Source organism: Prionailurus bengalensis, chromosome B2 (genome assembly GCF_016509475.1).
Source record: "Prionailurus bengalensis isolate Pbe53 chromosome B2, Fcat_Pben_1.1_paternal_pri, whole genome shotgun sequence".
Classification (NCBI taxonomy): Eukaryota; Metazoa; Chordata; class Mammalia; order Carnivora; family Felidae; genus Prionailurus; species Prionailurus bengalensis.
The window spans coordinates 148,705,747-148,721,993 of NC_057349.1; the positions used below are offsets into that span (position 1 = coordinate 148,705,747).

The 16,247-nt window shown below is 58.7% G+C and overlaps 1 protein-coding gene across 2 annotated transcripts in view; it reads right to left on the reverse strand.

Moving 5' to 3' along the window:
* PDE10A (phosphodiesterase 10A) overlaps nt 1-16,247 on the reverse strand; it is a 353,258-nt gene that overhangs the window by 293,471 nt on the left and 43,540 nt on the right. Inside the window, exon 1 of one of the 2 annotated variants that reach the window (XM_043592728.1) lies at nt 10,287-11,154. The exons of the other annotated variant lie outside the window; for it this stretch is intronic. Coding sequence (XP_043448663.1) covers nt 10,287-11,139 — 853 coding nt within the window. The 5' untranslated portion in view covers nt 11,140-11,154. Of the gene's footprint in view, nt 1-10,286; nt 11,155-16,247 lie in introns of those variants that run through there. 2 annotated transcript variants of the gene reach the window in all.

A 16,247-nucleotide genomic window follows, 5' to 3' on the forward strand; every position in this document is an offset into this window, starting at 1 on the left:
TGGAAGCTGCCGGAACTATTAACACAGAAACACGTAATTACGTCCTGTACAAATACGTTCGATTCGAATTCCACACACTCGTGATGCTTTTTGCCGGCGGACCGACCTGCTCTTCGTGCAAAATGGCTTCTCGCACAGGACTTACCAACTCTTAAAAGTCCAAATGTGCTTTTGGTTTTAGAAATAATTCATGATATTCAGCACATGGCATTGTTTCAGCACTACATAAGCAACCCTTTCTCTTTGCTAGCGTGGAAAATGTTTCTGTCAAAGTAAAAAGCTTTTTATCACTGCCTCAGGAAATAAAACAGAGGCATCCAGAATGCTCTGCACACACGTCTCCCTCCTTCCCATCAGCTCGTGCTGAGCTCACCGCCCCGGTGGCCCCGGTGCAGGAACACGCTGTGTTCTCGGTAACTCAGAAGCCCTGGTCGTTGGTGCCAAAGAGCGTATTTGGACGATATAGGGAAAAAAAAAAAGTGAATCAGATGATGTTTCAAGTTATGCTAAAACTGGACAACCACATTACTTATTTCATTACTGCCTTCCTTTGGGGAAATTAACATTCTTAAAGGACCATTTTGATCACACTCTCCCACCTAAACACCTTCGCTCACTTATTCATTAGACCTATTGTCTAACTGCTCGGCAATGTACTAGGCATTGAGGTTAAGAGAATGAATGAAACATGCTCCCTGCCCACGGGAAGGCAGGGAGACAAACACTAAGTGGAAAAGTACAAGCGCGAGGCATTGCGGGGTGAGGGGTGGGGACACCGAGGAGGGGATTCGGGAGGCCTGCGGATGGCCACTGGGCGGAGCCACACACACACACACACACACACACACACACACACACACCCGCGCCCGAGATGTCTGGGCCTGTAGGAAGCGGAGGGGAGACGAGGTAGAGGCAGAGAGGGACTCCCAGCACAGACAGCTCCGTCCCGTGGGCGATGATGCCGTTAAAGAGCGTTCTCTCACCTGCACACCCCTCCCCAATGGTCCCTGCCCAGAAGGTGTCACGATTGCTTCCGATCTTGCCCGGACCCCGTGTTAGACGGCAGCTCCCCGAAGGCAGGGAGGAGCTCTGTGCAGATGCAGTTTTCGCCAGTGAGGACAGCGACGGGAACACAGACGCTGCACGAACATTGCCTGTTACGTGACCGCATGACACGGTGGTCTTGGGCGCCTCCCACCCCGTCCCCGGTATAAGCACGGGGTGACCCCCACACGAAGACTGGACGGCCTTTGCCCAGTCTGTCACGCCGGCTTGATCTCCCACTTCTCCTCTGCGTCAAGCCCTCGCACCAACCCACCCTGCGCCCCTGGGCTTCCGTCGAGGCCCTTCCATCTCTGGGGCACCTTTCCCTCCCTCAGCTCCAGGCACCGCACACATTTCCACCCGCAGGACCCCCCCCTCCTCCAACTTCTTCCTGCTGGGCAGTCGTCATCAGGACTTGCACTGAGAGCTCCAAAGTGTCCACACTTCGTAGTTCCGCATATTCGCGCCTGGACCGAGCACGTGCATTTACTCCTGCAATTCTCTCCGCACGGGGTCACTGGGCCAGCGGGAGTCCCAGGACCTTCCTCCTAAACAGCTCTCGTCACCCCCCTCCCGGGGGGACTGTCCAGCTACTGTCCCCCACAGGGGCCCCGCGGGGACCCTCTGGCCGGGCCGACGTGGGCGGCTCATCTCCTGTCGGTTTCCCGCCCCCCCTGCGCCTGACGCCCGGCGGCACCCATGCCTCCTCCCGCAGCTCTCAACCTGGGAAGAGGCCGCTGCCAGTGTCCCGCTTCCTTCTCCTTTCTTCAAACACCTCGGCAGTAACATTGTCGCGTCCGTCCCACCTGCAGAAAAGCCAGCTCTCCGCTCCCGGCCGGGGTGAGCCTGAGGCCAGGGGGCTCGCTCTCCCCTTTCCTGCCCTCAGGACTTCGAGGGCCCTGTGCCTTCGTCTCCGCTGACTCTTCACCCCCCAAAAACGGGCCTCCGTGTCTGCCCCCCCGGGGCTGTGCTCACGTACTTGACCTCGGGGGCATCTGACTTCTCCGGTGCCCCCTTCCCACGCGGGTGGGGCCGGTTCTGATGCGTTTCTCCTCCTCTCTGACTCAACCCCCACTCCGGCCTCCCATGGCTCTTCCTTCTGATCCTGGGACACAGTCTTCTGTGTCTTTGGCTCCCAGTGGTCACAGCAGGTCACCATTCACAACGGCCACCGTGTCATTCCACACCCCCTACGGGGGAAGCCACCGCGACCTACAGCCGTCTGGGCTGGACTCCTCCAAGCTCTGCCAGCAGGACCTCACGGTGCACAGGGACCCCGGGGCCACACACACACTGGAGCCCCCAGGTCACTCCTGCACAAGGCCCCCCAGGGCCATGCTCACACTGGAGCCCCAGGCCACCCTTGCACAGGGACCCTGGGGCCATGCTAGCACTGGAACCCCCGGGCCACCCTTGCACAGGGACCCCCAGGGCCACCCTTGCAGAGGGACCTCGGGGCCACACTCGCACTGGACCCCAGGGCCACACACGCACTGGAGCCCCCAGGTCACCCCTGCACAGGGACCCCTGGGGCCATACTCTCACTGGAGCTCCCAGGCCACCCTTGCACAGGGACCCCGGGGCCACACACGCACTGGAGCCCCCAGGTCACTCCTGCACAGGGCCCCCCAGGGCCATGCTCGCACTAGAGCCCCAGGCCACCCTTGCACAGGGACCCTGGGGCCATGCTAGCACTGGAAACCCCGGGCCACCCTTGCACAGGGACCTCGGGGCCACACTCGCACTGGACCCCAGGGCCACACACGCACTGGAGCCCCCAGGTCACCCCTGCACAGGGACCCCTGGGGCCATACTCTCACTGGAGCTCCCAGGCCACCCTTGCACAGGGACTCCGGGGCCACACACGCACTGGAGCCCCCAGGTCACCCCTGCACAGGGACCCCGGGGCCATGCTCGCACTGGAACCCCCGGGCCACCTTTGCACAGGGACCCCTGGGGCCACACTCGTACAGGGACCCCGGGGTCACACTCGCACTGGAGCCCCAGGCCACCCCTGCACAGGGACCCCGGGGCCACACTCACACTGGAGCTCCCAGGTCAACCCTGCACAGGGACCCTGGGGCCACACTCTCACTGGAGCTCCCAGGCCACCCTGCACAGGGACCCCGGGGCCACACTCGCACTGGAGCCCCAAGCCACCCTTGCACAGGGACCCCGGGGTCACACTCGCACAGGGACCCCCAGGGCCATGCTCGCACTGGGGCCACGGTCGCCCTCGCACAGGGACCCCAGGGCCACCCTCACACAGGGACCCCGGGGCCACGCCTACACTGGAGCCCCAGGTCACCCTGACACAAGGACACCACGGCCACCCTCGCACAGGGATCCCGCGGCCACACTTGCACTGGAGCCCCTGGGTCACCCCTGCACAGGGACCCCCGGGGCCACACTCACACTGGAGTCCCCAAGCCACCCTCACACAGGGACCCTAGGGCCACGCTTGCACTGGGGTCACGCCCACCCTCGCACAGGGACCCCGGGGCCACGCCTACACTGGAGCCCCAGGTCACCCTTGCACAGGGACCCCAGGGCCACACTCACACTGGAGTCCCCGGGCCACCCTCGCACAGGGACCCTAGGGCCACGCTTGCACTGGGGTCACGGCCACCCCTGCACAGGGACCCCGGGGCCACGCTCGCACCGGGGCCACGGCCGCCCTCACCCTGGGGGCCAACCCCGTGACTGTAAGCACCAGGACCACTCTCTGCTCCCAGCCTCCGTCCAGGCACCCGCCCTCCGACTGCCAGACTTTACTCACCAGCTGCCTTCTTAGCGTCTCCACTAAGTGGTGCCGTAGGCACCTCGGACTTAAGGCTGCCGAACACAACGCCCGCTCCCTGGCCGTCCTGGCTGCCCCTTCCTTTTCCCTCTGTCCACACACCCGTCCCACCGCTCGCCCGGCTCACTCTGCCTCCCAGCGCCTCCCGAAGCCCCATTCCAGCTCCAAGCTGTCACCCCCCACCGCCGTCTCCTGTCCTGCCCACCACAGTGGCCCACGTGCGCTCCGTCTCCCCCACAGCCCCTCCGTTCACTCACCAGACCACAGCTAGAACGGGCTTCTTAGATCAGAGCGCACAACCCCCACTGGCTCAAAACCTTCCAGGACCTTCCCCTGCTGGTGCAGCCACGTGCAACTTCCCCCCCAACTTGCGAAGCCCCACGCTGGCCCGTGGGCTCCGTCCGCTCCGCTGCTCTGCTGGGTGCCCCTGCGCCTCATTCTGTCCTCTAACCTGCCTCTCCCTCTGCCTGGGACACCGCACACCTGGCCGCACCGGCCGCTCAGAGCCCAGGTGAAGGTCCCCTCCCCAGAGAGACCGCCACAGGCCACGTGAACCAAAGGAGCCACCCCGGCAACTCTGGATTTTAACCTAACGCGTAGCTCTGGTGATATTCGGCACTTCTGATGCTCAACGGGGTTTCTTTCCTTTGCGTGCTTGATGGGTTGGCGTCTACACCACAGAGTGCAGGCACCCTACGGTCAGAAACCCCCATCACCAACCACAGCGCTTACCCAAGAGCAGGTTGGCGATTCTGATGCTTCCTGTTCGTTTCTTCCTTTTCTCTGGGCAAGGACCCACCACCAGCACCAGCCCCAAACTCACTCACTCACTCACTCTCTCTCTCACACACACACCCCTTCCCAATCCAGAATGGAACCATCTGCCTTACCCAGTCCCTACGGCTTCTGTTCCAGGTGCATGCTCCTAGTCTCCCTTCGGCCTCCAGCCTGACCTCGCTGGCAGAGGACACCAGCCCCCCGACCCTGGTCACACAGAAGCCCAGTGGAACCACAGGACGTGGAGTCTCCCTGCCTCTCTACCTTACCTCTCCTCTCGGCGTGTGGTCGTTCAGAGAGGTTCACGCTAAAGGAGAAGCAGGACATCTCGAGTGTCAACCCAGGAGAAGCGTCTCTCCTCACCACCCCCTCCCCATGCCTCACCCCGAGGTGTTTTCCGACAGCAGCCTCTGGATGGGGCCCTCGGCTGGCCAGCATTGGGTCCCCAAGGCTTCGCTCCCCCACGCCCCGGGGCCACCCTTGCACAGAGACCCTGGCTGGAAGCACCCCGCCGCCTCAGACCCCTGCTGGCTCCTCGGTGAGATCTTTTCAGGGCCCTCCAACCAGAAAGCGCTCAGCCCTCCGTCCCCAGGACATCCTGTCCTGCCTCTGCCAGGCAGCGACCATGTGCGCAAGCCCTGCCTGTCCCTCCCGCGAGCCGTGTGCTCCCGAGAGCAAAGACTCTGTCTCACACACGGCGGATTCCTGGCACCCTAGGACAGAGGCCAAGGCCAAGTCAGTTTTCAACGAGTGGCCTTCAATTTCTAAGCTTTTTCTACACAGGCACCATGTTGTTTTCTGGGTCTTTCCACCTTTGAATTTCCAAAATAAACACGCGAGCGCCTTCGATAGGTACGTCAGCCGCTCCTGGTCTCAGGATACAACCAAGAGAGCCGAGGTCCTGCCTGAGGCTCTCACCAAGCTTGCTTCCTGCACTGGAAGGACAGGCAATAATAAACAAGCAAGGCAGTAAACGAGCAAGAGAATTCCAGAAAGCGGTAGATGCTACAAATCGAATCAGAGTGCTAGGCATCGTGTTTCCTCAGTAAGATCTCGAGCCGCTCTGTCACTAGGGGTTTTCCCTTACACCAATTTAGATCAGCTGGGGGAGCCTGATTTACATTTTAAAAGGAAATTAAAATGTTTTGAATCACAACTAAGAGCTTTCCTTTTAAGGGAGAAATATTCCTTTTTCATGAAAATGTTTTTTTTTTCTTTCTCTCTCAGATGGCAAGAACTGTTTTTACACAAACAAAAATTAACCATGTATTAATTGATGAAATGCTTGTCACACCAGGTTTCACCTGCTTTCACAGTAAACAAAGTCCTAACATTTGCTTAATTATCTAGTGCAGTGCATTTTTTTCCTTGTGATAAGGACTTTTGAGATCCACATTCTTTATTTCTTTTTTAATTTTTTTTAATGTTTATTCATTTTTTTTTTTTTTTTTGAGAGACAAGGAGAGAAAGAACAGGGGAGGGGCAGAGAGATACACACACAGAATCCAAAGCAGCCTCCAGGCTCGGAGCTGTCAGCACAGAGCCCGACCCGGGGCTCGAACTCATGACCGACTGAGCCACCCAGGCGCCCCTGGAGATCCACATTCTTAGCAACTTGCAAATCCGCAACACTGTATTATCAACTACAGTCACCACGTTCTTACATTGCCAGGGCTTGCTCATCTTATTGAAATGCATGTCTTTTCCTGAGGGATACAAAAAGGTTGATGCGTAAAATCATCTGAGGTTAAGGCTCCAGACTGACGGAAGACGCGGTCTTCTACTGTTTCCACTGCCTCTCACTTAGATTTGCAGGGATTATCTTTGTTCACGTAGGTCGTTTGAAACTAAAAAAGGAGTGTTGCGAAATTTAAATTAAGGAGCCAACACAGTTCCCCACCGTTTAAACAGCTCGGCCCCGGGGCTTTTAAGCCCTTCTATGTGCTCCGGCCGGAACAGACCCTGTCGTCTCCAGGGACAGAGTTCCGCCATGACCTGCACCCTGGCCTGGCAGGAAAAATTCACAACTCTGCCCTGCTGGTTGTCTTGGGACGTACCCAGATCTGTATTTCAAGTCCTCTGGAGGAACAGCCCTTGCTATTTTCATCTCTCGCCAGCAACCTGCACCCAGCAGGGGCTCAATATTTACCTGCTGGCTGCCTGTTAGCGGACTTGACCTCCGAGACGCGTGTGTGGAGTGCACGCACAAACCTGCCGTGTCATTTTCCTTGCTCCCTGCGTCCCCTCTTTGACCAGCCAGCACCTTCCTCTTCCTACAGCTCTGCACCATTCGCAGTGCAGTGGCCCGGCTGTAGAGCCAGGGGCATCTGTGAAGGAGACTTGCCGACTTCTGCTCGTCCTCAAGTCCTGTCCCCCTAGGGATATCTCCCGCACCTTCCACCACAGCACCGAATGCAGGCAAGGGGAGTCGTATTTTCCAGAAAACTGCAGCTTATACTGGTCTATCGCAGCATGACTTTTTAGCTCTCCTCTGCACACACGCGCGCGCGCACACACACACACACACACACACACACCAGCAAAGTGGACTTCTCCATTCTCTCTGGGAGAATCTGGATTCTCCAGGTGCAGAGATTCTGTTCTAATCCAGCCAACAACTTTCCAAGCAGCGACGGGCTAAAGCCCGGAGCCTGAGGGCAAGGTCAGAGGTCAACACGTGAAGGTAGCTGGCTGACGAGGGGGGAGGGGGAGAGTCGGGCATGGCTTGATGAGGGTGGCCTGTGACCACTGACCTTCCAGAGCTGGGCATCAATGCTACACCTGCTTCCGGGAGGCTCCTCGCGGGCACGGCAGGGCCAGGGCAGTCCCCGGCAACCGGGGCTTGAATAAGCACTTGCTCCGTGCATTTACTGACTGAACCAGTGAGTCAGCGGGAACCGAAACGCACAGCCAAAATGGACAGGAGCGGAACCAGGATATCAAACTTCCAAACACGACTTGCTTTTTGTCAATGACGGAAATGAAACCGGCATTCCTAGAAACAGTAATTGGACACAGCAGCCTTTACGTGACAACTTGACTGTCAGACCCAGGAGAGACCAACCGGAAAGGGAATAAAGGGAATACGCACGCAACAATTAAGGCACACCTGTATACATTTGGGCATTTTTACATTCTTAGAGAATCCAGAATTTTTTTTTTCAAAAAGGCTCATTTTTACCGACAAACATGAAAAAAGTCTGCCGAGATTTCAGTACTCGGCAGTTCCGACAGGTGTGGTTTATCCTGTAGTGAGACAGAAACAAAGACCCCACAAGCAGCAGAGCAGAAACCGGCCACCGACCTTTGGGCATCCCTCCACCCCGTCCCATTTCTGCCTGAGGCAGGTCTAATAAGAGATTTTGCTTAAGAGCAGCCCCTTCATACTCACGACCCAGGTAATGTCCCAGAGAAGCCTTTTACAGCCTCCTGTTCTTACTTAAACCCCAGGCTGCTCCTCGCTGACTTGGTCAGGGGGAAGAAAACAGATACACAAACACAAAATCCCAGCAACTCTTGAGTGTGTTTATCCGCGGTCCTCTCCCAGCCAGAACTTTTGGCAGAGTGGGTCCCTCCTGATGGCTTTCTTCTCTAGGTCCTCTGGCCTTCCAAAGGGGAAGCCTGCTGGGTCCCCCTAGGACGGCCCCAGCCAGCCTGAACTGTTCCTCTTTATCCCGCCCCAGACATCCCTGGCAAATGCCCCCACCCCAAAGTAACAAACTGCAGTAAGGGGCAACATACAAACAGAAACCTCAACATTTTCGAGAACTCGGTTCCATCCAAATGCCTGCCCCCATCTTCTTACCACTCCCCTCTCCCCCAAAACAGTGTTCCTTCCCTTCCCCCCCCCCCCCCCAACACACTCCAGCTCCCAAACGTGAGAAGCAGATGTTTACGTAGAACGCACAGTGCAGGTGGAAGGGGACATACAGGAACCCCAGTCCCAGGCCCACGGCTTACCCAACGCACTTCAGAGCTCCTTGGGAGCTCACCCCACCGAAAATTCGGGGCAAATCGGTGTCCGTTTCAGTAAGAAAAAATGCCCGCAACTAAGGGCAGCAGGCCCGGCCCCTCGTGCCCAGACCACGTCCCTCCCCAACTGAGCACCTAAGAGTCAACCACGACCCGCGGGTGGGGGGGCTGGAGGAGCTGGGGAGCTGCCCGTCAGACAAGGGGAGACGCCTGCTAGAGGGGTCGGGGGCGGGGGGGGGGGGTAGTGCAAGGCCCACGTCCGGCGTCCTATCAGGTCCGCCGGCAAGTAGCAGAGACGGCCGCCGGCAGCCGGTGGCCGAGGCGCGCGCTGCGCGAGAGGCCACTGGGCCACGCGGCCGCGGTGGTTCCGCCCGCGCCCGGGAGGCGGGATCGCTGGGGGCTGCTGGGCCCGCGCAGGACCCGCTCGCAGGCCCAGGGGCTGCACCCCAGGGGCGCTCAGGCGGGCAGCGAACCCAGACAAGTGCCGGCAGCGAGGCAGGGCTGGACCCCAAGTGCCCAGAGGCGAAGACTGGCCGGGGCTGGGGGAACAAGCGGCAGACGGGAGAGCCAGAAGCCAAAACGGCGACCCTGGAGAGTGTGCCGAGAGCAGGCGCCGCGGAAACGCGGTTCCCTAGCGAGCAGCAGACAAAGGCTCGGGTGCGCACGCGGTGGACGGTGGCGCCCGGGCCCCGCGCTGAGGGCCGCGAAAACCCGCGCCCACCCCGGCCGGGGCCGGAGTCGCCCGGTGCCCCGCGGGCGCGGCCTCCGCCGTCCCCCACTCCCGGCCGCGGGTCTCCGGCCCTCACCTTGCTCGCCCTCCATCCGCGACAACGGCGATCCCCCCTTCCGCGCACCGGGTGTCTCTTCCCTCGGCATCTCCCGCCTCCCGCCTTCTAGCAAACCTCTGCCTTGACTATTCTGCTCAGCCTTGCCCCCCTCCCCCGCGACACGCCTTCCACCACCCCTGCTCCCGCGCGCTCTCAGCCCCGCACCCGGGGCCGGGGAGGCGGGGCGGCCGCGCTCGGCCCGGGGGTCCGAACCGGCGGCGCCTTTCTCCTCCACCCTGACGCCCCATTGTCCTTGCCTCAGCAGCCCAAGCACCAGCTCAAGCCCAGGATCGAGACAAAGTGGACTCTGGGCGAAGGGGCACCCGTTTCACTCTGCTAGTCCAGGCTCCGGAACAGGGTCACTGCAGGGGGGCGGGGAGGGGGGAAGCGGCCCCCGCGCCCACACCGACCCCGGGGGACCGCGACTGCCTTCACCTCGGGGAGCGCGGAGCTCGGGGCCCCGGCCTGCCCCCCCTCGGCCCGGGGACCCAGCGGGCGGGAGCCCCCAAGCGCAAGCCCACCGGTCCCAGGCTAAGGAGAGAGGAGCCCGGCGTAAGGGGTCACGGAGTAGAGACCAGGACGACGTGCCGGGCCAGTGTGGCCACAAACAGCACCGGGGGACCCGAGGCCGGCGGCGGGTCCCGCTCTCACCGCGCGGCGCCCGCCGCCCTGCCCGGTCACCCGTCGTCCCCCCCCCCACCCCACCCCCCGGTAAGCGCGCGGAGCCTGGGAAACCCGGGCGTCCCGGCGCGGACGGACGCTCCCGCGCGCCACCAACGCGCCCCGAGCCCCCCGCGAAGCCCGCTGGGCGCCCAGTGCCCCCCCCCCCAACCCCGGCCGCGGGGAACGAGGAGCCCGGCACTTACTGGGGCTCAGGAAACACTCCGTCAGCCTTCGGAAGCAGCTCGCGTTATTAGAAGGTCCATCTTCCATGTCGGAGCCGAAGAGCAGGGACGACGCGGCCGCGAGGGCGAAGCCGGCGCCTCGGGGCCGCCGCGGGGTTCGGCCGCCGCCGCCTGGGCTGGGGCCGGGGCAGCCCCCGCCGGCGCCCGGGAAGCCGGGGGAGCCCGCGCGGCGGGCGGCCGGGCCGAGCGGGAGCCGGAGCCCGGCGCGGGCCGGGAGCAGCAAACCCTGAAGCGCGGAGCAGAGGAAGAGCCGCCGCCGCCCGCCGCCGCGGGGACTGCCGCCGGGAGGGACGCTCAAGCGAGCTGCCGCCGGGGCTCCGCCGCCGCCAGCATCGCCGCCGCCTCCTCCAGCCGCCGCCGCCGCCGCCGCGCCCTCCCTTCCTGGGAGACGCACGGGGAGGTGAAAGGCAGATGAGGAGGGGAGAAGAGAAGGAGGGGGCGGGGGGGGCGGCGGCCAGAAGTAAAAGGAAGATGGAGAGGAGGAGGAGGGGACAGGGGAGGAGAGGGCGAGCGCGAAGGGAGCGCGGGCCGAGACCCAGCCGCCGCCGCCGCCGCGCGCACACGGGGCGCCCGGGCCCCCGGCGGGGCCGGCGCGGCCTGCGGAGGAGGGGGGCGGGCGCGGGGGCGCGGCTCGCTCGGCCCGGCCGCGGCCAGGCCGTTCGGGGGCCGGGCCCGGGCCCGCCGCGCTCCCCCCGCCGGCCGCGCCGCGCCAGGGCTCCGGGCGGAGTTTGCCGGGGCCGGGGCCGGGCTCGTCCTCGGCCGCCGGCAGGGGGGCCTGGGGGCGGGGAGCGAGCGGCTCCGCGGGGCTGGCCATGGCCCTCCTCCCCGGGCCGCGCGGCGGGGCCGGCCGCCGGCGGGAGGGGCGCGCCGCGGGCCCGGACTCGGCGGGCTCCGCCCCCGCGGGACCTGCCCTCCCCGGCCGGTCGGCCCGCGCGCGGGTCCGGTCCTCCTCTCCGGTCTTCCGCCGTCCCTCGCGGCCCAGTCCTCACATGGCGTCCCGCTCCGGGTGCGGGAGGACCTGGGGCCGGGCGCGAGTCCCCGGCGGCCGACTGGCGCGCGCGATCGGCGTGCTCCCGGCCGGGGCGAGGGGCCGCGGAGACGCTGCCTGCAAGCGTGGCGTGGTTTGTGCGCGCTCCGGCGGCCGAGCCTCGGCGACTGCTCGAAAGCAGCGGAGAAAAGCGCCGCAGTGCCGCTGCCCGTGGAGGAGGTGGCGGTGGCGGCGGCGGCGGCGGCTGCAGAAGACGCCCACTGGCGGAGCGGGCGCTCCCCACGCCGCCGCCGCCCGCGCCCGCGCCCACGTAGCGCGCCCCGCCGCCGCTGGGTCCCCCGGCGCCGGGTCCCCGCACCCCCGCGGGCCTCTGCGGACGCCGGGCGTCCTGGCTGGGGTGGGGGGCGGGGGAGCTCCTGCGTCTCTGCGGGGCGTCGTCACATCTGGGTCTGGTGTTCCGGGTTCTAAATCCGCCGCCCAGCAGCTGCGCCAGCAGCTGTGCTCCGCTGGGCAAGCCACGTCGGCCTGCCCCTCGCCCGAGCCAGGGAACCCTCCTGGTGGCTGGCCAGCAGCTCCGACCGAGCTGGGCTCAGAGCTCCCGGGAGAGGAGTTCAAACTCGGACGTTTGGTTGGAGTTTAAATCAACGCACAGTGTTTCCCATAAACTAAGATTTAGTAAGTCTGTTCATCCCCGCGACTCCCTTTGCGATACACGCTTTAGAACGAACTTGGTGTGCACAGCCCAGTTTGCCCCGGGTGAGGTCAGAGAATGGACAGGGCAAACTGTGGCTCAAAAAAGAAACACTGTAAGATCGTCACCCCAAAGCCCTGAGGACCGCCTCGTCACCTGCGGCTCTTTTGCACAACATCACCCACCCCACCCCCGCTCCCTCCTTCCCAGCCCGAATCCAAACAGTTGCTGCCGACGGGAAATGTGCCGCCCAATGGGCGCTCAGAACTAGAAGCCGCCAGAAGTTTGGGAAGTTCAAGCGCCCGAGCGCACTGATGCGCAAGTGCCTGCGTCCGGGAAGGCGCGCTGCGCGGGGTCACCAATGCACTTGGGGTCCGACAGGGGGGCGACAGGCCTGCTGCCCCACGGTGGGCCGGGCTGTCCAGACTCCGTCGACCAGGTCCCCTTCCCAGGAGTGGAGCGCGCGCACCGGAGCCCAACTTGCACGACGGGCAGGGCGGGCACCTGAGCGCAAGGCGTGCGCGGCGGTGCGGCCGCGTGGCTGACACAGGGCCCGGGGCCCGGCGTGCGCCCTGCAGCCGGGCGTTTCTCGCTTTCCATGGCTTCTTCCGACCGTCCAGCTTCCAGGTGTTTTTGTTTTGAAGCGTGCTCCAGATCCTTCCCTAGTCCCTGCTTCTTCCCCACTCCCATCCAGACACCCACAGTGGGAAAGGACATATCTGTATTTGCACCAGACTGGGCAAGTGGGGCGCCTGGGACTTGATGCGACCCCCCTCTCCCAGCAAAGGCTGTGGGCGTTTCAGCAACCGCGGGGCGCACGCGGAGCGCTGTCCGTAGCGGGCGTCAAGCCCTGGCTCTCACTAGATCGTAATCCCTAAATTTGCGAAACAGGAAAAAGATTCTGGTGACTCTTACCTTGCAGAGTGGGTATTTTTACCGCCGCCTTTGCTTTTTTTTCGACGAAGAAAAAACTAGAACAATGCTGCCGGGTCTGGTGCCGAAGCCTCCGGGCCGTCGCATCGGAGAGGCGCAGACCCGGACTCCGGGATTCTCGTGGCCGTCGGGACTCCGCGCCCGCCGCGGACTTGGCCTCGCGGGCAGGGTCTCCCCAGGGCTCGAGGGCACGCGTTTCTCCTCGAAGTGTTTGCTGTTCGTTCTTTTACGCGCCAGACGTTTCTTCTCGTCGGTTACGTTTCTTTTGTTGCCTTTTGGAGCGCTTAAAGTGACCTTCCCATTATAAGAAAATGTGCAAGTAATTCGAATACAAGCCTCCCTATGGGCGCGGGAAGCGGGGCGGGAACCATCAAATACTTGTTCTCTGGGTCTTTTTAAAATCAGAACGCAAACTTTAGTATTTTCTCTAACCCTTTTCTGGCATCACACTTCCTTCTATTTTCCGTCCTTCTTTCCTCCAAACGCTTGCTGGAAGGCACGCATTTCCTGGACAAATCAAAAATGACAAAGCATGACAACGGAAAAGGAACACGCTGAGGAGGTGTTTACAGATTATCGACTACACGGGTTAAGTAACTCCCTACTTAATGCAGGAGTTGGGCTCTGTTAACAGACGTGTGGCAGGCACCGCGTCACGTGTCCTTTCTTCAGGAAAGCTTGTTTACTCCAAGATGTAAATTGCAAACCCGCGGATGTAAAGGCTCTGTCACTCACCCTTGTGTTCAGGTGTTGCAACACCTGTGGAATGTGTTTCTGGTGCATTCTTTTCCTTCCCTTTGAACTTCTCTAGTGATATATCAGAAAAGGGGAAAGATGTCACTAAACATTTGGTACTCCAAACCTTTTATGAATAAACACATCGGCCCCAAATTCAGTGAGCGCCGCGTTCCAATAGTCCCCATGACATTTGCGATGCAGTTACATGTCCAAATGTTACCAGATTGCAGTGCAATTTAAACACGACTGAAATTATTAGTTGTAACTCCAGGGGCACGGGATTCACGCCAGCACAGTGCTCTTTGTGAAATAAACAACTTTCCTCATTTTCAACTGAGAAAATGCTAGCCTACTGCAAAGCATAAAAACTAAAATAACATTAGGAAGGCAGTTAACGCTAGTAAAGTTGCCAGAATTATGATGATTGATGTTAAAAGCATTTGTCTCTGCCCTTCACCAAGAAGAATGATCAGGAAAGAAGTTTATATTGGTAATGAAACCCTATGCTTCCTTCAGTATCTGCCTGTTTATCATCTAATTTGATTTATTTGTTCTTAAAAGGATCTTAAAACGTGGGTCAAGGTAGAGCCTAAGGTATTTTAAAATGATTTCCTCCTAAAACTGTGAAATTTCTCTATAATAACCATCCACTCCTTTTAGTAGCCTGAAAGTTAAACTTATAATAAATATGGTTTTTATTTCATTAAATTTTGGTCAACAGGCAGGCCAGTGTCTTAATTCATTTTATTTAACAACTTTTGTTACTAGTGCTGACAGCTGTAAACTTCACATTGTCAACTGATTGAATAACCGGCTTTTTCTTTTCAAATATTTCTTTAGAAAGACAGAAACTAAAGGTTGATTAAACTCATCTACTTACACAGATAAAGTCTATGAAAAAGTCACATTCTTTGACACATTTACCTGGATTTTAAATTTTATGACTTACAGAAGTACATGGTTATCGGAGCAAAATAATTAATAAGCAGGTAGCTCTTGCTCCCACGCCCAAAAGAAACATGTGGGTTTTACACTCCGATTTTCAATTTAATTGCTAGTAAATTATCAATTTATGTGTCCCCCAGGTGTGATATGTCATCCCAACAACGCTCTGCATTCTAATGAAATAATTTATTAGTGATTATCTGGCATGTGAAAAATGGAGTTCAGCTGTCAGGCATCTACTCACGACCTCCCAAACCCACCAACTCCCCCGCTATGAGTTCTAAGTTTGTCTTTCCGGGAAGCCTCCTTTGATTTTCCTCGTCCCTAATCCACCATAGCTGTGTCGGGGTAGACTCCTGAAACTGATGTGTTTTTATCAGCACATATGAATATTTTGCATTAAATCTCCTAAGAAACGTAATGCGTGTATAATTTGCATCGAAAATTCCGTTTTAGGGGCGCCTGGGTGGCGCAGTCGGTTGAGCGTCCGACTTCAGCCAGGTCACGATCTCCCGGTCCGGGAGTTCGAGCCCCGCGTCGGGCTCTGGGCTGATGGCTCAGAGCCTGGAGCCTGTTTCCGATTCTGGGTCTCCCTCTCTCTCTGCCCCTCCCCCGTTCATGCTCTGTCTCTCTCTGTCCCAAAAATAAATAAAAACGTTGAAAAAAAAATTAAAAAAAAAATCCGTTTTAAAGTTTGAAGTCAGTGTCCTGCTACCCTTACCACTCATAACCTTTAATAAAGGCCATCATACAGTAGGTGCTCAATGATTGCTCCCCTACCTTCCACCTGCATGCTCACTGCTTACAAATTTCTGTTAGTGTTGATGTTAACAAATCTTGACTTAAGTGAGGGATGCATTCTTACAGTATTGTTGTAGTCAAGCCTAAAAAACAAAGGTCATTATAATTTCAGTAAGAAAATATTATCATATAAAGTCAGTCCACTGGATGGCACAGTCTTGAAAATAGACAAAGATGATTTAAAAGACAATTTCTTCAGCTACCCTTCATATTCCTAGATCTTCAGGTTACATTTTTTTATGAATTCAGTCTAATTAACTATAAAAAAAGTACAATTTTATATTGCCTTACGTTATAAAACAAGTAAAAACCAGTATATTATTTCACATTTAAAAAACCAAAATAGTGTGGGGCGCCTGGGTGACTCAGTCGGTTGGGCATCTGACTTCGGCTCAGGTCATGATCTCACCCTTCATGAGTTCGAGCCCCTCGTCGGGCTCTGTGCTGACAGCTCAGAGCCCGGAGCCTCCTTCGGATTCTGTATCTCCCTCTCTCTCTGCCCCCCCCCCCCCCCCCGCTTGTGCTCTGTCTCTCTCTGTCTCTCAAAAATGAATAAATGTAAAAAAAAAAAAACACTTTTTTTAATAAAAAAAATCAAAATAGTGTTTACTTTTCGATGAGAATATTTTTGATCTTAGGCAGATTATTAAACCATTCATATTCCAAACAAATCTTCCTAAGTGTCCATACCTTCCGTAAAGAGGGTTCAGGGTGTTTCTTGATACATAAGATTCAAGTGGAAATTTTCATTAATCAAAAGCAAAGCATTTAATTCCCTCCTAAAAAATAGGCTCTGCTTAATGTCTAATGAGCATCCAGCCCTGAG